Source organism: Falco peregrinus, chromosome Z, assembly GCF_023634155.1.
Source record: "Falco peregrinus isolate bFalPer1 chromosome Z, bFalPer1.pri, whole genome shotgun sequence".
NCBI classification, from domain to species: domain Eukaryota; kingdom Metazoa; phylum Chordata; class Aves; order Falconiformes; family Falconidae; genus Falco; species Falco peregrinus.
In genome coordinates this window covers 805,003-826,601 of record NC_073739.1, presented here as the reverse complement: position 1 = coordinate 826,601, position 21,599 = coordinate 805,003, and the positions used below count along the sequence as shown (strand labels likewise).

Here is a 21,599-nt window from a genome sequence, read left to right as displayed (position 1 = left end):
TTTTAGCGTGTGCTTCTCTACTGTGCCTACAAAAATGGAACTTTCCCAAAAAATTAGTACCAAGTCCTTCTCAAACACGCTGCTAATCTGTAGGTGCAACTAATTTACTTTCAGATACTAATTGGGTGTTTCTTTCAGCAAATGGCCAATTACATGCCTAATAAGCCATTCCTGGATACAAAATCCAATTTGTGTGCGCCATCAGGCTAACTATGAACCAAAATTAGGCACCGGGTTTTGCAGGTCTTCTTGTTACATAGCCTGCTTTTGATCTAACAAAAGCATCAAAAGCTGTGATGTTCAAGGACTCATTTGATGCAACTGGTTCAGACCAGGTGTAATTTCGTAAGCAAACACTTGCTAATGTTTACACAACAAGTGTTTTTTCTTCATTTTTTAATACTCGGTCTTTTATGGCTAACATGCACTTTGGCTGAGATCAGCTTACATGACAGCTGTTTCTCCATCTTTTTCTGCTGAGACTCTGAGAAGCATTTGGTGATGTCCACCAAACAGATCACTGCCAGCAGAAAGCATTATCAGGAAAACACCGAACATTTGCAATAGTACCTGCTCTGGTTTGATGGGCTCAGTTGTTGTGAAAATGTCAGAATAATGTTGCCTCTCGAAGACTCGATCCAACACTTCTAGCTGTTGCTGGGTGAAAAGGTCTCCTCGCATCTGTTTCCGAAGAAAATCTCTGCCTGGGAGAGAATGGCCATTTGGTACCGGAGATTCCTGAATACCTTAAAGAGGAGAGAGAAGATGGAGAATAAGTAGTCATTGCAATCATGACACCTACAGAGGAGTGCTCATTTTAGCCCTTGATTATATGTGGATACCAGTATCATGACACCACGAAGACTCTTTGAGAGGAGGTTACAAGCAAGATAAATATTCCCAGAAGACGCACCGACTGGTCTTCCATTACATTACCATTGCATTCCATTCCTTTCCATTCCAGCCAACCCTCAATCCAATTCACAATCAATGATCCCACACATAATTTAAAGGCAGGACAAAGGATAATGGCCACATCTTTGGTCACACCTCTTTTACTGCACCACCTGAAAACCTGTCTGGATGCAGGAGGACATGGGAGGATTAAGTACACCGCCTGATGCTACAGTCACAATCAACTTGGGTTACCTCCGGTAGATCTGCTTTGCCCAGTCACCGCCCATATGCAAGGTCCTGCAAGTCCTTCTCAGCTCCATCCTGTGCCGAGCTTCAAGCTATGGCACGTCCCATCTTGAGAAGCAGAGGCTCTCCACCCAGCACCAGGTCCCCCTGGCAGCAGCTGGCCAGGCAACCTCCAAAACACAGACATTTCCTGCACTGTGTCGAGATGGGATGTCGCTGAGGTTCAGCAACCACTGCAACACCCTCAGCAAGGCCTGAACTGATGTGTCGTCCTTGCACTGCCATTTCACTTTGTATTTCTTAAGCTTATTGACACAATGAAAGCCTGGGCTCCGAGGCACATTTTTCTCTCTCCCCGCTTTGGAAGAGATTTTTAGCAGAAGTCATAAGTGACTGCCCATGGCTGAAAAGCCCTGAGACAAGTTTGAAAAATGTTTAGATTGGCAGTTCAAAAAGACTCTTGCAATACAGGGGCTTGTTTCAATTTGCTTTCTGCAGATTCACAGTGGTTTTCTACTTTTCCTTCACCTGTCAGTGCCAGAAATGTATCTTTTATGCACTGAAAGCTGAGGTCTGCAGTATTCCCAGGACTCCAGGAGGTGGAACTCCAAGAACAACAGTAAATATCAGATTTCTCCAGATGGCAACACTGCACTAGACAGAGGGAGGAAATGTTTTAAAAATAGAAACTTGCTGCCAAGATAGTTTTGAGGAGCAGAATTCAAATGCATCCTTAACAACAAGATCTTCATGCCTATTGCAGTGGCCTACTGTCCAAGTAGCCTGCAGAGGAATAACATCACTCAGATCTTCTCTGGTAGATTCTGCGTCAAGTTTTTTTGGTGGCAAGTACAGAGGCAATCTGTGCAAAGACACCCTGCTGCTGTAGACACCAGTTTTGTCCATGGACATGCGCTGGCCATCGGTAACACGGGCGATGCACTGTAGACAAGATTTTTCACAAGGGACTACTGATTTGAGATCATCTTCAGTGCAGCTGGATTTAGTGGAAAATGCCATGTATCCAGGAAACCAGGCTGTTTTAAAAGAGATCTCCCAAACTGGGGGACCGATGCACAAGAATACTTTTTCAGCCTAGGTCACTCTCTGCAACAAAGCACTTCCACTGAACAGGCATTTGATGTTAGCAGTTAATGCTGGAAACCTCCTTCTAACTTTTAGTTCAGCAATTTAGGCAACAGCAGCTTTATATTTACCTTTTTAGAGAAAGTCATGCAACTTAAATCAAGAGTAGACAATGTCGGCTTTTGTAAAGTGCAAGGATCAGTTTATTCCACACAGTAAAAATACCTTCAGCCTGTCCTCTGAATAGAAAGTCTAAGCGTGTGTACAGAGCTGTGAAAAAACACAAAGCAATATAAGAAAGCGGTGTATCTTTAAATCTTTTCCTTTTTTTTTTACTATTCTAAATCAAATAATATCTAATAGACCTAGTGCTGGGTTTAGTCAACCATGGCTTATAAAATTAAAATTCTCGTTGCTAGCTGCATGGTAGCAAAGGGCCGGGGAGACCCTGTTTCTGCAGCACGGAAACACTGGCTTTAAATTTCAGGTTAAACTAATGTTATTCACTATTTGGCATCAAAGTTAAAGCTTTATGCAGTTTTGGTCTAAAGGGGGTGATGAAAAGCAGTGAAATGATCCAAGATGTGGCATGACCTGGAAAATTTCTTGGCGACATCAGTGCAGTTTGTGCATTGTTTATACACGCAGAGATCAGGTGTATAATGAGACCCCATCATATTTAAATACGGAGCTGCTGGCCTGCATTTCACCAGCAGCACTTTTATTACAGCATGCAGCTCTGGATTTTTGGGGGGAGGTGAATACGTTTGAGAAGATAAGCCAGCCAAAGGCGAAGCCTGCTGCAGCAGCCTTGGCTGGGGCTGGGGCAGCACCATGCTGGGAGCTGGGCTCCCATCTCAGATCCCAGATCCTGGTATCCCGAGGGGCTTGGGATGGGCACAGACAGAGACACCACAGAGTGCCTGTGGCACTGGCTCAGCCACCTTCATCCCGGCTGCTCATCCTCCAAGGGCAGCGAGGCAGAAGACCACCTTTGGGTGTTGCCATCAAAGCATCCCAAGAAATACAAGGAAGAGGAGGAGATCTCTGGCTACATGGGAAATCCTCAGACAAACACCAGACCAGAGAAACACGGAGGGAGCCAGTGGATGAGATGCCTCGCTGCACGGTGCTGGGCAATATGGCAGGGGACGAAATCACACAGAGGTGAGGGCGGGACTCTGGAAGGGTTTGGTTTCAAGGTGAGGATTTCATAGAATCATAGAACCACTCCGGTTGGAAAAGGCCTTTTAAGATCGTCAAGTCCAACCGGTTAACCCAGCACTGCCAAGCCCACCACTAAACCAGTCCCTAAGCACCACAGCTACACAGTTCCTAAACACCCTCAGGGATGGTGATTTGGCACGGTGCTGCCGGGTAGGGACCCATGCAGGAACAGGGCAGGGCTGGGACCACTGGGATGGCTGTCACTGTCCAGAGAATCCAGCACCTTTGTGGAAAGCATCTGGGAACCACCCAAACCTCGCTCGCTCTTGTTATCACTCCCTCTCTGCATTCTGTGAATGAAAAGATACCTGTACTTTTTCAGTCGGTTTCCCAAACTTGGACTAATTGCAAGTAAATGCTGGATTTCACTGCACAAGTAAAATACTTTCTATACACTATACATGACACCTGAAAGGTCTCTAGGATGCATTTGGCTGTTAGACATTATATAAATGTGAGATAATTACCATTAGCATTATGCATTGTTTGAATACACTAGAATATCTTCGGTAATTAAAATACTGTTGGCAGGTTTGAAACAGTTTGGGTTATAAATAGGCTCCAGGGAGTGGTAAAAACATTTTTCATATAATCAATGCATCCACCTAGGAGGGTTATGTTTTGTTGACAGTAGCACTACGTGTGTACCTACCTACTCTGCAAAACAATTAGTTCCCAGTCCAATGGCATCTTTCCAGAAATGCTAATGAAGAGCACAGATATAATACTCTGCTTAACGCAGAAGAGGACATTCTTCTCAGCCAAATATGTCATCCCTTATCTCTAGCAGATTACACAGATGGGACAGGATGGTGCCGTTAGACCAACACAATTCCTGAACACTTCCCTCCCTGCACGAGGCCTCCTGGGGATGCGCTGGCAGCCCTTGCACCCAGACCTGTCCCGATGCCCCAGGGAGAGCCCATGCCTCCGTTGTGCGGGCACTAAGCTCCAGCAAGCACCGGACCTGCTCTGGTTGCCTCCCGAATTCCTCCCAGGCATCCAGCCCTGATCCGGACACGCCACTCCACTCCTCTCAAGTGCACAAAGCTCGGTGAGTGATCCCACTCGCAATCTGCAGCTGTAGGACTTGCTGTGTTGGGCACAGTCCCAGTGACAGCTCTCCGCACCCAAAGCCACTAGCAAGGACTTGCTAGGTGCAGAAAACAGCAACCACTTCTCACTCTGAACTGCACGGGACACCTTCTTCTCTGTTTGCATCCCACCCAGATAAGGTGACCCATGGTTTCACAAGAAAAGCCAGGCACTTTTCTGAAGAAACTGGCTAGACTTGAACATAATTTGACACGCTAGCAAAGATTCCGTATAGCTAGTCAAAGTCTGAACAGCCTAGGAAGAGTTAGGCATGGAACAGATCCACCTCTGAGAAGAGGTACCACGCACGGTCTCACTGACAAAAGGCTCCCTACATACAAGGGTATCATCCAGAAACATTACATCTTTGTTAATTAAGAGCAAGTTATTTTCTGAGGACCTGAGCAAATGGCAAAATCAGTTTAAAGAATTTGATAAATTGTGATCTCACGGTTTTTAGCATACTTTTACGGTTGATTACTGGTCCATGACATTTTCTGAAACAGTAGGAGAATATTTGAAATTGTTAAATAAGCCTAAGACAGATTTTTAGTGATACCACGAAACTCACTTGATTTAAAATAGTGTTTGGCTTGTACATTTCTAAGACTATGGGCCAAAACAAGGAGAGCAAAGGACCCTAGACCCTGCCTCCACAAAATGCTAGAGCATGTTTAAAAGCTCTGAAGCACAGTGTTGGAAGAAGCGTTCGCCGGAGTCAAGAAGACGCTCAATATGAGTTATGCATCTTGCTCAACTTTTTTAGTTTCTAACACTACTTACATAGAACCGATACACATGCACATTCGTAAAGCAGAAATATAACTGGTTAGTAGTCTCTAAACGCGCGCGGTTCTCACACCCCTAATTATCATGACTAAAATAAGCATTCTATCCATGTAGCTAATTGTGCTGCTGTGCTTCAGTCTTGTAGTTTGTTACTCCCTATTTTCCCATGCTGCTCCCTATCTTTCTTGGCCCTGCACCTGCTTTCCCAGCAGCTGTAGCTTGTTACAGCCACGGCCTGTTGGCACAACATAATTACTTGGTCTCAGGATTCGAGAATAGCTCAAGGCTACCTTTCCTGTTAACTTCAGCACAGCAACTTCAGTACAATTCTGATTACAGGCCTCTTCTAATACCAGGCCTGCACTGTGCAGCTCTTCAGAGATTCTAAGGCCACGCTTCTGCAGCCATTCTTCTGCAGCACAGCATTAAAAAAAAAAAAAGCGAAATACGAAAACACATCAGTAAAAAAACCACCGAAATAAAGAAAAAGATCAGCTCCACCTTGGGGTTTTTTATTATTTACTTCTTTATTTATACTTACCTTCCTACCATTTACAGTACCTTGCGTTAACACAGAAGCACGGTAAATCCATTATTAGATCTCTGAAGTGAACTCCCTTGGATTCACGGAAACCCAAGGAGAAAACACAGGATTTCCCTGTGAAAAACTGAAAATGTTACTACTTTGCGACCATTTTTCTCTCTTCCACCTCTACCAGCAAATCAGTAAATATGAACCTTGCTCTTTTAAGGGGGGCAGTTAATGAAAAAAAGTGTAAAATAGGCTATTTCTTTAAGGAAGTTGCACACAGCTGTTTATCAGGATCTGGCTTTCTCAGCCTTTCTACCAGCTGTAGGCGGCTAAACTCTTTTCAACGAAATGCCTGCATTCAGTCTTTTCTCACTTGGTGCTTGTTTTTTTCTTTTTCATTTAAATGACTTCAGACAACAGTACAATGCAATTACTGCGTTATGAAGTGCCACTGTGAAATAGCACGGGACGGACCCTACCCTGGTCTGAGGGAGTGCAGCTCCACTCAAAGATCTCAGCCTGGTGACAGCAGCTGAGAAATGGGTCCTATCCGCAAATTCAGCTGCAATAATATTTCCAGGGTTATTAATAAAAATGATGTACCATGAAGCGCACGCATCCACAGTGCATCTGTCTGATGCAGTACTCTTCTGAAGAAAAAGAGAATTTTCCAGCTTCAGGTTTTCAGGTTCCTTTTTTCTAAGCAACGTGGTTTTACAGGGTTAATCAAGGATGTAAATAGCTAGTACCATCAACAGCCCATATTCATAAAGGACATGGTTTCTGTCTCTAATTTGTACTGTCCAACTTCATTACCTGGTATCATACCTAATTACTCCACCTTATAGGGAAATGCAGACTAATTAGGAAGGATGTTATTCACCACATTTAAAACATTATGAAGCAAATGAAATATTACCAGGAGGCAAAAAGGTGATTTGTTTCCTTGTATCATGCCTGTAAATTAGTCCAGAGAAGATAAAGACTTTGTTTAATTACCATTTGGAAGGCTTTGTTTAAAATGTAAACTGAATTTTCTTGCCACCTTCTCGGGACTGCGTGCATTTGGCAGCCAGCAGCCTCATGCTCTTCCCAGAAGAACACTGAGTTTCAGGGCCCCCATTCATGGTGAGAGATCTTTGCATTTACACTATATCTGAGTTTTCTAAGCACTGTTATTTATTTTTTCAAAGGACAGTATCACTAAAAAGAAGCTTTATATTTTGAAGTGCATATAGCTGCTGATCACACAAATATTTTCAAGAGAAATCACTATATTTCACAAAGATGCGTATGGGTTTTGCCATAGATCAAAGGGGGGGGGGGCGGGGGGAGGGAAGATAAATCATCAGAGGTCCAAAAATACTTTTCATTTGGAGAAGATATCAGGCCATTTCGATGGCACTGATAGAGTCTCTGCTCTGTCTCCATTACCCACCGAAGGCAGCCCGAGTCAGGAGCTGACTACGCTAGATTATATTCCCTATAAGATGGTCACCAATATATATATATGATCTTCAACCTCTATTGATTGACCAATTTCACAAGCAAAGACTGGTGAAATGAAGCTGAAATGAACATCATGCTTTAACTCATTGAACCCATCAGGCCTGAGTTAATCTCACTGCCCACTGTCTCTGATAGAATTCAATTGATCAATCATGTTTCGGTGATAGTACCATTTCAGTGGCTTATTGCTTCTCCATTTCAAGGCTTGACCTGTTAGATACACTCGGACCAGCTCTGCTCCTCCTGGAGACACAGAGACCAGCATCTGCTGATGGTAGGGCATCATCCTGCCTCCAGGCTTGGAAAAACTCGGCGGCGGAGGGGAGAGGGTTGCTGCTGAACACTCCTACCTTTGCATTCTGTCTTTACAGGTATTTTAACAATTTTGCAGTTGGGATGGGTGTGAAGACACGAGGAGCCTGAGCGGCCCGAGTCCCCTGCCCTCTCATCACCTCCCGCCACCTCCCATCCACCCCACACGATCACCAGCTTAACAAGGAAGGAAAACACTGGGTTTGTGGCACATCTGTGCTCCAAGCCCTCGGGTACGGCACAAGCTGCAACCTGGCCTCTGCACACGCCATCAGGACGGGGACGGCCCTGGCCAGACACTGTCCGGCACATCAGCAGACCGTGCGCCCGAGCAGGGCTGGCCAGGGGGTCACCACACGGGTGGCTAGCGTTGGATGGTGGGGGCTCTTCAGTCATGTCCCACCTCCCATTTCAATGCACGGCCAGTGGGAGCGCGCCCTGCTCTCCCCCAGCCTGCATTTTTATGCTGCACAGTCACCTGGCACTACTGTAGCAAGGGCTGTCCAGACTCCACTGCCAGCAGTGAGGCATGCCAGGAGGGGTCCCCAGCTCCTGGCAGGTTGCCTGCATCCCATGCACAGTCTCGCAAACCAGGCTGCATCTCCCTGGCTCCCAGTGCCAAACCCTCACCGCGCCACACAACTGCCAGCAGCACCTGTGCAAGGCACGTCTGGCAGGCAGCTGCCGGTAAACCCAAGCGCTGCGTTTGCACTGGCTCCGGGAAATGGAAGAAGCGAGACAGAAGCAGCTGAGCTGCATCGTTGGCCTGTCAGTGCTGCTCTTCCTAAAACGCTCAGCAGCACAGCAATTAGCGCTTTTATCATCAGCCAGCCACCCCTGGTCTTCTACTGAGAAGTGATGGAGCCCCTCTCCACTGTGAGAACATTTGTCAATGCTCTCCAGGACAGCTGGAGGTCCTCCCTGATGTATATGAGCTGGAGCTCTGCCTGTACACCCACAAGGTACCACGCTGCAGCGCTGCTTCACACCTGGGCTGCGACTCCATAGCTGCAAAGCTGCACCACCCTGCTGGTTACAGGCATCATTGAAAAAGGAGTTTTATTTAACATAATGGATTCCTCATGAGATTACAGCTCATCTCCTCCCACAGCGATTGTAATCCTGCAGTAGCCCCACGGAAATGTTATAGACGTGTCTCCAAGTTTGTGTTCAGGAAGTGCCGCAGTTGCCTCCATCCCACACTTCCCTCTAGAACGCTCAGCAAAGGCATGGTGGGACCTCGCACCTTCAGCAACCCTAACACTGGTGAACCTGACAGCCAACCCATCTGAACGAAAACGCTTGTGCAAATGGTGCCCCTGAGTGGAGCTGGATCATGCACAGGCCACAACCCCACCACTGCGCCTGCCTGCCGTGCTAGGGGCTTCCAGCCAGGTCACAGCATCCTAGGGTTCCACTTTGTCACCCAGCAGCTCCAGCAAGGGCTGTGGAGGCAGAGGGGAGCCAGGCACCCTGGGGGCTCTCTGGACGACCCCCCCGTGATACTCCAGGGCAGTGGCGAAGCTCACCACACAGACATGCCCACCCCAGCAAGTGTCCCGGCATGTGGGAGACAGCAATCTTCTGAGCAGCATGGATTGTTGTCCTACCTGACCCACCAGCCTCCATGCGGCACCCTCGAGGAGCCATGGTCATGTCTATGCCCGCTGGCCCCACCACAGGGCAGGGGTCACCTGAGAAGAATGGCTAAAGGGAGTGACGGAGCTGCTGTGATTGCTCTTCTGATGCAATTTTGTGTTTAAAAAGCAGGAAAAAATCATGTCAGTGATCCCTCCCCCCTGCCTCGGAGGGGGAATCCAGAAGGTTAAAAGGAAGAGACTGAGTGGGATGGAGTGGGGTGGAGCAAGCCTGGCTCACACATGGTGGGCACATGCAAGCCCACCACAGCAGCCAGGGCCTCGGGGGACTGTGGGCACCTGGAAAAGCCCCTGGGGCAGGAGGACCCCTTGGCCAGCTGCAGCGTAACGTAGGAATGGAATTATATTTCCATGACTTTTATGATATTTAAGGGGAGATGTAACTGCAGCGTGTAAGTCATGACAAGTTTATTAACAAATGATTGCAAGAAACGGATTCTTTTCCTAATCGTGTTTTTGTAAGCTGTTTTCGGCAGCCAGCTGTGGAGACATGCACTTTATGTCATGCACTCCCAGCTCAAAGTGTGTTTTTAAATGGCTGTTAAAAGCTCATTGAAGCAATTTTAACATAGTTTATACCTACTTCCATACCATGCCATAACACATCCTTTTGTCATTTCTTTCCAAAAAATCATTTCTAGCTATACTTGGGTGACGTGGACTAAAGCAGGTTGAAAATGAAATTGTGCTCTGCATAGCTTTGGAAGAGCCAAACTGGCCTCCGGTTATGACCAACTGGGAGAGGATTTACAGCTCTGAAAAATACTGACAGTCTGAAATCTGACAGTCAAAGGAAAAGCAGTGGTAACAGACATGCAAGCACAGCCCAACAGGGTCCGTGCCAAAAGGGGTGACTACTTGGTACGATAACTCTGGGGCATTTGTTACTCTGGTGGAGTGAAATGCAACATACACCAGAGCAGAATCACAGAATCCTAGAATGGTTTGGGTGGGAAGGGACCTTAAAGACCATCTAGTTCCAACCCCCTGCCACAGGCAAGGACCCCTTCCACCAGCCCCGTCCAGCCTGGCCTTGAGCACTGCCAGGGATGGGGCATCCACAGCTGCTCTGGGCAGCCTCACAGTAAAGAATTTCTTCTGAACAGCTAATCTAAACTGACCCTCTTTCAGCTTAAAATGGACCTGCAGGAGCCACCAGGAGGCTGGCACATCACGAGCAGCTGCATTACATACCCTGCAAGAGCTACAGCCAGTGTGGACCTGGCAGAAATTGCCAAACTTCTTCCCTCCACGGGAACGGACATTTGATGAGAAAAATACAGGCGATTAAATTGCCATCGGTCAAAACTAATCTTTCCATGCAAGCTTAAAACAGCAAAGCAGAATTTCCCCCTAGCGTCTTGGATTCTTCATGAAGCTCCACCTGGGAAACTTACCCAGAGAAAACAGAAGTGGAGAAGAGCTCACCCACATCCTACCCACTCGATGAGCTGAACTCACAAGCACCAAGAGCGCTGCCGCATCCCAGCAGGCTGACTGCTGGCAAACCCCAGGCAAGCTCTTGCTGGGGAGGAGAGCCTTCCTCCACCGCGCTGACAAAGACCTTGACAAAGCTCGTGAGAAGTGCAGAAGACTCCTCAGCAGCAACGCTACTCCTCCTAAAACACAGACTCATAGCAAAACATTCAGACAGTACCACCAACCTGTGGCAAGGTCGGATTTAACAGCACTCACAAACAGCTCTTCATACCTGCAGACTTTTCCTGTGCATAAATTAAATACAGACTCATTTTACAAAACCTAGAACTGTGGTCTCAAGCCTGCAAACGTGCACGCTCACAATGAAGCAAAGAAATGTCTCAACCGACTTCAGCGTAATGGTTTACAGGCATAATGCAAAATAGACTAACAAAGCACCATTATAAAAAGTATAATATGCACATACAGATTTTTACATGTTACACAAAGTGCAAAAAGTATTTATATATAAATCATCCACAAGCATTAGCTGGGATAAATTAACTTTTCAAGATCCTCCACATCTACATAATGTGGGATTCTACGCCTTGAGAATTTCTTGTTTACATCTCACGTCCAGGAACTGCATCTGTGCACCCATTTTCCTTCAGCTGCACTTTCTGTCTGCCTGAACACAGCTACGCTTTCCTGCCCTGGCCACAAACTGCAGGCGTCCCTGGGCTTGGGTCCCCCGTGCCATTCTGTGCCTGAACTGCATCCAGCACAGAGGCCAGGACACGGGTGCTGCCAGGCATGCTGCAGTTACCGCCAGCTGTGCAGCATCCATCTACTCAGCTCGGCAACACCTTCAGAGCACGGCATTTCCCCCTGCTCTGTCCCTCCAAGTGGAGGTGGATGATGGAAAAGGTCCGTTGAACCAGCTCCCGAAGGGGAGATGCTGAGCTGGTTTCTGGATCCCACTGATGTAATCTGCAGCTATTAGCCAGAGACAGGAGCATCCTGGTTTCAGCTGGGATAGAGTTAATTTTCTTCCTAGTAGCTGGCGCAGTGCTGTGTTTTGGATTTAGGATGAAAATCATGTTGACAAACACACTGATGCTGTAGTTGTTGCGAAGTTGTGCTTACTTTAAAGCAAGGACTTTTCAGTTTCTCATGTCGTGCCAGGGAGCGGGCGCACAAGAAGCCAGGAGGGAGCATGGCCAGGACAGCTGACTCAAAGTGGCCAAAGGGATATTCCATATCACAGAACGTCATGTTTATTATAAACAGGGGGGATTTGGCCGGGCCAGGCCATTTGCTGCTGGGGGACTGGCTTGGGCATTGGTCAGCGGGTGGTGAGCACCTGTACTGCGCAACGTTCCTTTTTTCCCTTGGGTTTTATTCCTCTCTCTCCCCCTCCTTTTCATTAAAATTCTTGTTCTTGTTCTTGTTATTTATTTTATGTCAGTTATTGAACTGTTCCTGCCTCAACCCGCAGGTTTTACCTTTTTCCAGCTGTCCTCCCCATCCCACTGGGGGTGGCAAGGAGGGTGAGCAAGTGGCTGCACGGCACTTAGCTGCCAGCTGGGGTTAAACCACAACAGGGAGTGCAGCAATTAAACAACATGTTTGCTTTTATTATCACTGTTTCAGCTTTCTGCATGTATTCATTCCTCCACACTCTTGGCTTTTTTAAAATTGCTGAACAGAAGACAACAAAAAGCACGCACTGGTATACATGCACTTGAAGCAGCTGGTCTTCTGGTGTTCACCTTGGGAGGCAGCTGAGGAACATCTGTCACTGCTCTGGTTGGGCCTGGCTTATTTCCCAGTTGGATGTGATGGTGTGAGCGTTGCCACTTTGGACCTCACCCCACAAGTCCTGCAGTTTCAAGTCCACCTCACCGAGCTGGCCAGCTGCTCTCCATACCCTTTGAGAGTCATGGAAACTGGGGACATCCCAGAAGACCGGAAGAAGGCTAATGCCACCTCCATCTACAAGAATTGCTTAGAGGATGATCCAGGAAATTATAGACCCACCTTGCAGTCCCTGGGAAAACATCCCTATCGAACGAAACTTCCTGGGAGCTATCACAATTCAAATGAAGCACATGACTGGGAAAAGCCAGCATGGATTCACCAAGGGCAAGTTGTGCTTGGCAGACCTCAGTGACTTCTGTGACAAAGTACCCTGCTCAGTTGATGTGGGATGAGTGGTGGACACTGTCCACATAGATTTCTCCAAGGCTTTTGATACCAATTCCACACAGACTCTTCCTAGCGAAACTGATGTGTTATGGTCTAGAAAAGTGGACTGTGCAGTGGGTGGGGAACTGGTTGAAAAGGCACACCAAGGGTCATGGACAATAGCTCCTTTTCAAACTGGCAGCCTGTCACAAGTGGGGCCCCCCAAGGATCACTACCGGGCCCGTAATTGTTTGCTGTCTTTCTAAGTGATGCGTATGATGCAGTCAAGCATACCCTGAAGTTTGCTGGTGATACCAAACCTGAGTGGGGAAGTGGACACTTCGGAAAGGAGAGCCACCCTGCAAGAAGACCTGGATAGGCTGGAAGAGCGGATTAACAAGAACCTTATGAAATTCAGTAAGGACAAGTGAAGGTTCTTGCGCCTGGAAAAACACAGTCCAGGAGGGCAGCACAGGTTGGAATCTACCCAGCTGGGGAGCAGCTCTGTGGAAAGGGACCTGGGGTTGCTGGTGGACGACAAGCTCAATGTGAGTGGACACTGTGCTGCTGTGGCAAAGCAAGCCAACGGGATGCTGGACTGCATCAAAAGGGGCATCACCAGCAGTGACGAAAAAGTCATTATCCCGCTCTACTAAGCGCTTGTCAGGCCACAACTGGAACACTGTTCAGTTTTGGTCCCTGCTACATAAAAAAATATTGTACAGGCTGGAGAGGGTCCAGAGAAGTGCCACAAAGATGATCCAAGGACTGGGAAACCTGCCATGTGAGGAAAAACTGACAGAACTGGGTTTGTCTGCCCTTGAGAAAAGGAAGGTTAGGAGAGACCTTGTCACCACGTTCCAGTATTTTAGAAGTGGCTACAAAGAAGATGGAGACCCTTTTTACAAGGAGTCACATGGAAAAGGTGAGGGGTAATGGGTAAAAGTTACTCTGACGAGGTTCTGATTGGACACAAAAGGAAAATTTTTCACAATGAGAACAAGCAGCCATTGCAATAATTTCCCCAGGGAAGTGGTGGATTCCCAACACTGGGCAATTCTAAGTTTTGGATGAACAGGGTGCTGGGACATCTTGCCTAGACTGTGCTTTTGCCAAGAAAGGTTGGACCAGATGACCCTTGAGGTCCCTTCCAACGTGAGATTCTGTTATTCTATGAAAAAGGCAGTCAGTGACTCAATGAAAACGTCTCCCTGTATATGTTTGTATTTTACAGCTCTGCCTTAAACTGGACACAGAACAAAATGAATCAGCCAAGATTTTACTTATAATGAAAAAAGTGTAGCTCTTTGCTAATTACCATAATTAATCAGTGCCACCTAAACATTAATTATTTATCCTGCAGTAAACTCAGCAATCCACCCTACGACTCCCTTGACTGCTTATCACAAGATGCCCTTATTAAGCAAGCATGGGAGAATCTCACTGCACTTAATTTTTGTTATTTCAAAACCTGCTTTTAAGTGGGTCACTTTTTGGGCTACACCATTGGAATTCTACCAACACTTTCTCAAGTGGGAGAGCCTGTTCCTGCAGCTTCACTTGAGACAAACATGCTGGGAACATCCCCCCTACGCCACCAGCTGAGCCTGCCCTCTCACTCATACCTGCAACAGTTCCATTAAGCTCACTTATTCCCCTCTGATCTAATGGGATGACTCCTCCGGGGGGGGGGGGGGGGGGGGGGGGGAATGAAAATTAAAAATAATAATAAAAATATATATATGGCTAGAGCTTAGCACATAAATTTTCAAGACTCCCGTATCTGAATGTTCCCTCTCTGTTCCTGACGGGCTGCTGCTGGCAAACCAATACTTTCCATGAATCGGTAATTCTGCTCTCAGAGCAGACACCTGGTGTCACAAACACAGGTCTTGCCTCTCTGGGTTTGCTCAGTGCTGCAGCAGCCAAGGGCAGGGGATGTGATTCTGACTGCACTGCAAACCTGCAAAACCGCAGTGCAGATGGGGAAATTTTTTACTTTTTCTTCTATAGGAAAACACTGATTGACTGAAACTGAATCCTGCTCACAAGCAGGGACCATTTCTGAAAAACTCTGTCACACAAAGCCCTACTGGGGAAAATCCTGAACGTTGCTGCCCGTGCCTGTGGTGCAGTGCATCGCACGGAGCTCAGGATGCCTTCTGAGGCATTCTCCTCATTGTCAGTGCACACATACACAAACCAAGAGTCTGGACAGCCAGTCTGTACAACCAGGGCAACAAAACACGTATTTAAGAAGTATCAGTGGTTTAAGCTGTAAGCAAACTCTAAAAATTGTTTTCCACAGCTTGTGCAAGGCATGATTATTCTTCGTTGTAGCTTTTGTCTAAAACGCTTTGACAAACAAAACATAAAAATTGGGGAGGGGGGGGGGGAGTTGGCAAACTTTTGAAGATAAATTAGGAAAATATGTCCACCTTTGTACTTGATGAACAACAAATAGTTAAGTAAAAGAGAAGGACTTCTCTTTTAAAAAGATTTACAGAATCTCTAGGAGGCGTTCATTATAATTTTTCACGGGCGTACCTCCCCAATTCTCTTCTTGACTTTATTCCCTTTAGAAAGAAAGGAAGCAACTCAGGATGCATGCTGCCTCAAGTTTTTCTTCCTCGCATGTGCACACAGGTATATACATCAACATTTAATGATAGCCACGGCTTCTTCTCAAGGCATGCTCTGCAAAAGCCCCTACCACCTTCTCGCACCCCAGCTAAAGCCAGTGCCAACCAGGCAAAACCACATAGAGCTCACAAAAACGGCTGGTTTGCAACACTGCTTCGGCGTGGAGTCTCTGAAAGTGACTTTTTTTTTTTTTTTTTAGAGTAAGAAAAGAAAGAAAGAAAACCTGTAACGTGCAAAGCTAACGCTGCTACCACGGCAGAGCAGGCACAAGGGCCATAGCCAGGGAGCAGGTGGCAAAGCAGGGGGTGGGGATGTCACCCCCACCTGGCAGGAAACAAGGGGTTCCCTCCGCCAGCGCACCAGCATCCACTGCCCAGTTCCCTCTCCCTGAAGACAGCATGGCATCCCTGCCCGAAGCTGCAGACAGACTAACAACCCAGCGGCTACTCCACCACCACCACCGGGAAGAACCAGGAGCATACCGCTGGTACCCCTGTGCCTGGCATCGTCCCCTCGCTGCCCACCTGCCCCAGTCAAGCCCCTCCAGCACCGCTGGCTGTCGCCCACCATTGGACCCCATGGCCGAGGGCTGTCCACCGGGCTCTACCGCCTCCCCACGCCGCCGGAACGTGGGCACCAGTCGTTACCGTAACACACTCGATTGTTCTCAGCGGTGCTCCAGCAAATAAAGCCATTAATTACAGTCTCTCCCTCAGCCGCTGTTGGCTGGAGCAGCAATCAATGCGCAACCCCTCATTGCCTGCTCTCGGGGAGTGGAGACAGATGCCATAAAAATGATCCGCAGCCCGCGCCGAGCCCCGCCAGCGCAGCAGCAGCAGGCTGTGCCCAGGAACGGCCACCACGCTGCTTCGACACACGATGCTGTATTTATTCAGCCTGCCGCAGCCGTGGGGGAATGCATCCCATTAGGTGATTATTTTTATCTTATAACGTCAATTTACTTATACTGATTGGCTTCCTGCTGCCAAATATCAATTAAATTGCAAATACCTGCTGAAGCTTGTTTTCTGTCTTTCTCTTTACCCCCATTTCCCTTCCTCCTTCCTCTCTGCCCTTCTTTTTCTTAAAGAGAGAAAGAAAACCTGATGTTCGAACATAATCTAATTTATTTCCCTTTCCGTATCTCCAAGGAAAATCTATATCTCCCCCTGGAAGGCCATTTGCCCTCTGTTATTGGGAGCTGAGGTATCACAGCACTGGGCAATTTGTTTCAACTGACTATCGGCAGGCAATGGGACTCCTCAGGACCTCTGCTATCTCAATACAATTGTATCTGGCACTGCCATTTATGATTTGTTTTGAATAGCTGCCGGTACGCACCAGACAGCCAGGTTTCAGTTCTCACATGGCGTGCCCACCCTATTCCTTCCCACGGTGGCCACGATGCTCATCAGCTGCTGACGGAGATCTCCACTCGTCCCACTGGCAGAGACCCTCATCAGCTGGGGCTGCAGCTCCCTAACAGCTGTATTTCAGGAGGTGATGGGGTGGCCAGAGCTGCTGGAGGTTATAAGCGGCAGGCTGGCAGATAAGCATCAGCAGTAAAATCAAATGCCCCTAGCAGCCAGCCACAGATCTACAGCCACGGGGGGATCTGGAGGGTGATCGGGAAGGGAAAGCAGAGCAGGAGCGCAATCAGAATGAAGAGGCAGGCGCTCATCAGCAATGAAGAGATGAAGTCCCTCAGATGCAGAGCGCACCCAATCCATGGGCACAGCACAGGACCAAACGCCTCCTGCCATGCCCGCACCACCTTCAGCTTCCCACAGAGGATGTAAGATGACCCAGAGAAAAGCTGGGCAGAGGGCAAGCCCGTCCAAATGGCCCAACAAAACCAGTTACAACTTCTCCGGATGCAGAGAGACCCCTCACACACGGATCTCCACCGCTTGGTCCGTGAGTGGGTGGGGAGCACAGGACGCACAGAGGTACAACACGAGAGCAAACACATCCCCACGCGCGCACGCGGTCCCCCAGCTAAGCACAACGCTCGCCAAAAGGGAATGGATCGTATCAATCTGAAAACAGACATAGGTTTGCCTGTCTGGCCACCGCTTCTCCTTCGTGCGGGGCCAATGTGGGCGAGGGATGCCCTTCCTGCAAGCAGGCAGGAGACATTCAGCTACGGCTGCCTTGTATGATGCAACACGCAGAGAGGAGTCGGCATGGCGCCATGCTCGTGAGGGCGGCCCTGAATTGGGTTTTCACAAACCTGACTCGGAGCCTTCGCTCTTCCACAGTGCTGCTGCAGCCTGCAGCCAGGCTCTTCCAGCCCCTGGTACCTCAGTTTCCCCACCGGCGAAGTGAGGACGCTCTAACTGAATACCTAATATGGCAAGGATCTCCTACCAGCGAAGTCCTACTCGTTATAAATTGGCTGTAGCACATCCAAAAATTCTTTGGCACCTTAAAGAAACGCAGTTGTGTTGATTCTGGGCTTGCCAGCTACCAGACTGATCACCGAGATTATTTCCAGAACAGGGTTTTGGACAGAAAAGCTGTATGGGTTTAGCTACAGCTGGTTTAAAAATCTGGGCCCATGTATTTGAATGATGTATTCAGAGAGAAAAAAGAATGAGCTATGAGGAACACACCAGTGGGCGCATACATACCTAGAACTACCTCTACACATATACACATACGGTAAGCATACACGTGCAGGGCATCCACCTGTCCGTCCATCCAGCTATTCCCTACGTAGAGATGCTCATAAAAAAAATACCCAGGGTAACAGGAAAGACCTCTGCACCCTCTGCAATGGTGATTATTGACCGGTTCGTTCCATGCCTGATGGGAGATAGCGTGATTGCCTGGGATGTACCTTGCAGGCTTCTAAACAGAAAACTCCAGATTCAATTTTGTGGTAACTGGTTAGATGTGACCGGCTTACAAACTCAGCACGGGCGTCAGGAAGCAAATTCAAGCAGCACTGTTACTTTTTTTTAAAATATCAGAGGCGAGGAGAGCCTCCCGGCTGGGCAAGCCATGGGACAGAAGAGAGATTGATGATTTTGGCTTGTTTTCATCTCCAAGGTGACAAACAGGTACACAGCAGGCGTGGTGCCATGGCTGGTGGTGCAAGGCGATGCTGAAGCTCCCAGTTTGCACAGGAAGATTTGTGTCTCTCCTGAAGCGAGGACAGCGCTGGCAAATTCAGTGTAGTGAGACTGGTTTGGTCAGCAATCCCCACTCTCACCGCTGTCCAAGGGGTCCACTCTGCATGGTAGCAATGTGCAGGGAGCAGCCCCCCCCCCTTTCCCACTCCCCTTCTCCTGTCCACCACTGCCACTGCACCAGCTCCTCCCACAGTGTCCACAGCCCTCATTTTGTGGGGAGAAACACTGGTCTGCAGGAGAGGGCCCAGGGGCAGGACAGAGGACATGAGCATCTCGGGAAGCTTGGTGAGAACTCATCCTTGGTGGCCACCATCAGCCAGGGTTCCCATCCCAGCAGTTGCCAGGGGAGCCATGCATGGATATCCCAATGCCAAACAAGTTTTCCAGTCACAGAGTGGTGAAGTGGCACCAGTTTCATGGTCCAGAGCCAAGACACCAACTCAACAACTCCATTTTCATCCATGACATCCCAGGAGGGAGCACAGTCAGGAACTCAGCCGTGACAAGGCTCTGGAAGAGTGACCCAGCACACAGGAACAAGACCAAGAGGTCCCAGAGGTTTACACTGATTTCACACACTGGACACCAGCTTCCTGGGGAACCACGGAGAGATTTTCTCAGCATCCCCGCACCCTGACCTCCCTCTTTAAAGTAAACTGACCCACTAAGGTGCTGCAGTGGTCACACACCTTAAGTGTGTGACCCTCTGCAACAAGGACCATGTGGGTGTAAAAGAGGGAGGAAAGGTAAACTGAAGAGTTGCACAAATTCAAAACTCGCAGCTATACACCTGAACAGTTGCAAAAAAACCCCTTTCTCGGATTCAGGCACATCTGTAATTATCTCCCTCCCCTCCTGCACCACCCGCACCAGGCCGTGGCCGCTCTCCCCATCGCCAGCCAAGGCCGTGATGGATGGGGACTGTTATTTGTCCTCCTGACTGGGGCTAAGCAGGAGAAGACAGGCTCTGCTGTGTCACTAAACTTCACTCCTCCAGACACGCCGCCTCCCTCTTCCTCCTGCCTGGGAGGAAATCTGGGTGAGAAAGGGGAGAGAACAGCGGGGGTCCCAGTTCTCAGGGAAGCAACTGGAAAACCGAGGAGTCACAGAAGAAAAAACCCGCTACGTGACTATTTCTTATTAGTCGACTTAGCGAAAAAAAAGAAAAAAAAAAAAAAAAAAGTCAGGCACTGTCAAGCATGAAATCTTATTGGGACAATAGAGATGGAATTGCCACTGCTGACAGTAATGTTTACAAGGGCATCATGTGTCGATGCTGCACAGCATGAAACCAGCAGCCCCGTCTAGCTCTGTGAATTGTAACAAGAGACAAAATGTCCCATTTGGGACAGGTAGGAATTGTACCACCAAAAATAACCACTCACGTGTAAAATCCATTATTACAGGCGGGATGGGAGGAAACACAGAGAAGCCCTGTTGGCATGGTGGGAGGCTCCTGAGCTCTCTCCAGCTGCAGGAGCTAGCATGAGCCAGGGAGATGACTCCGTTGGTTTGGGGGCTTTCCTTCACCCCCAGCCTAGGATGGGCCAAGCAGAGGGAGCAGGACAGCACCCAGCCCTGCACCGCTAGGCTCTGACCCCAAACCAGTGGGCATCGCTGAAAGGTTTCCAGCTGCCTCCCTTCAGGCACACACTTTGAGCCCTTGTATCAGACCGTCACGAAATCAGGGCCATGTCTGAAGGACAGGAATCTTTCCAAAGCTTCCACCACAAAATCCCTCCAACTCAAAGGAACCAAATTCAGGGCGGTCAGGCAGCTGCAGACCACCATGCTCTACAACTGCTCCTTATGAGACCTTCTGAAGAGTAATCAGACATGTAAATGACGCAAGAGACAGCAGCTCCAGAAAATAATATTGCAAGGGAAGTGAAACAAGAAGGAATACCTTGACTGCAAAGCCCAACAGTAATTCAGTAATTGCTGAGGACTGCAAGGGAAGGGGAAGCACTGAAACGTGTTTAGTCAGTGTTAAGACATGCTGGTGGCTCCACCTAAAATCCTCAGCCAACCTGTAGCCTTCAATGTGCAGACTTGTGCACCAACCATCTCACAGTTTTTTCCTTTGGGGCTGCAGCTTCTCTCTGTCACGATGAACCGAAACGGGTGAAGAGGAGATGCACCCCAGCCAGCAGAAGTGGTGGTGTGGAGGTGAAACAAGCACCCGCTCCCACAGGGCAACGCAACAGCCCACCAGGCAAAACACAGTGCCCCACCAGTTAGTGCTGCAACAAGGCCAAACCAAGCTCTGCCGTGTGAGGTGGCCACCACTCAAGCAAAGTTGCTCTTCCAGATGTTTCCTCACTGCAAGTTTGCTTTCTTCGCTTTTTTGACTGGTAATTGACAGGACTTGTGTAAAAGCATCTGAAAGAAGCAGCTTATCTCAGTGACGCCACCATTCCAACAAGAAGAGCAGCCCTAGAGCACTTGTCCTGCTCTGCTCATCAGCATCTCTGAAGTCCTACAAGGGACAGTATTTTCTCTTGGCTCAGCCGCCCACCTGTAAGATGGTGCGGCACCACCGTGACAGGGCTGCAGAAAGTTTCTGAACGAACCAAGTGCTGGCAACAGCCACACATCCTTACCCAGCCTGGGCCCAAAGAAATTCAGAGAGCAGCAGATGCAGCCTTCAGACATTTCGGTGCTTCAGCACCCTGGGGCACAGCTACAGGGAGGATGTTTTATGAAGATGAAACGTCCATGTGACCAGAAAGCCGTCGCTTTTCGCTGATGTTAGTCCCTGACAGATTTCCAATACCCTGACCTCCACCGTAGACATCTCTTTTGCCATGCTACAAATCCGCCAGCTCAGTGCCCAGCTGATAGGAGATTTTAACTGGATTT

General features: G+C 48.4%; 1 protein-coding gene across 6 annotated transcripts in view; it reads right to left on the bottom strand.

Moving 5' to 3' along the window:
- Nucleotides 1-21,599, bottom strand: part of PAX5 (paired box 5) — a 138,639-nt gene that overhangs the window by 87,953 nt on the left and 29,087 nt on the right. For all 6 annotated transcript variants that reach the window (XM_055790603.1, XM_055790601.1, XM_055790606.1 and 3 more), the window contains one exon: nucleotides 571-746. In XM_055790603.1, coding sequence (XP_055646578.1) covers nucleotides 571-746 — 176 coding nt within the window. The remainder of the gene's footprint in view (nucleotides 1-570; nucleotides 747-21,599) is intronic.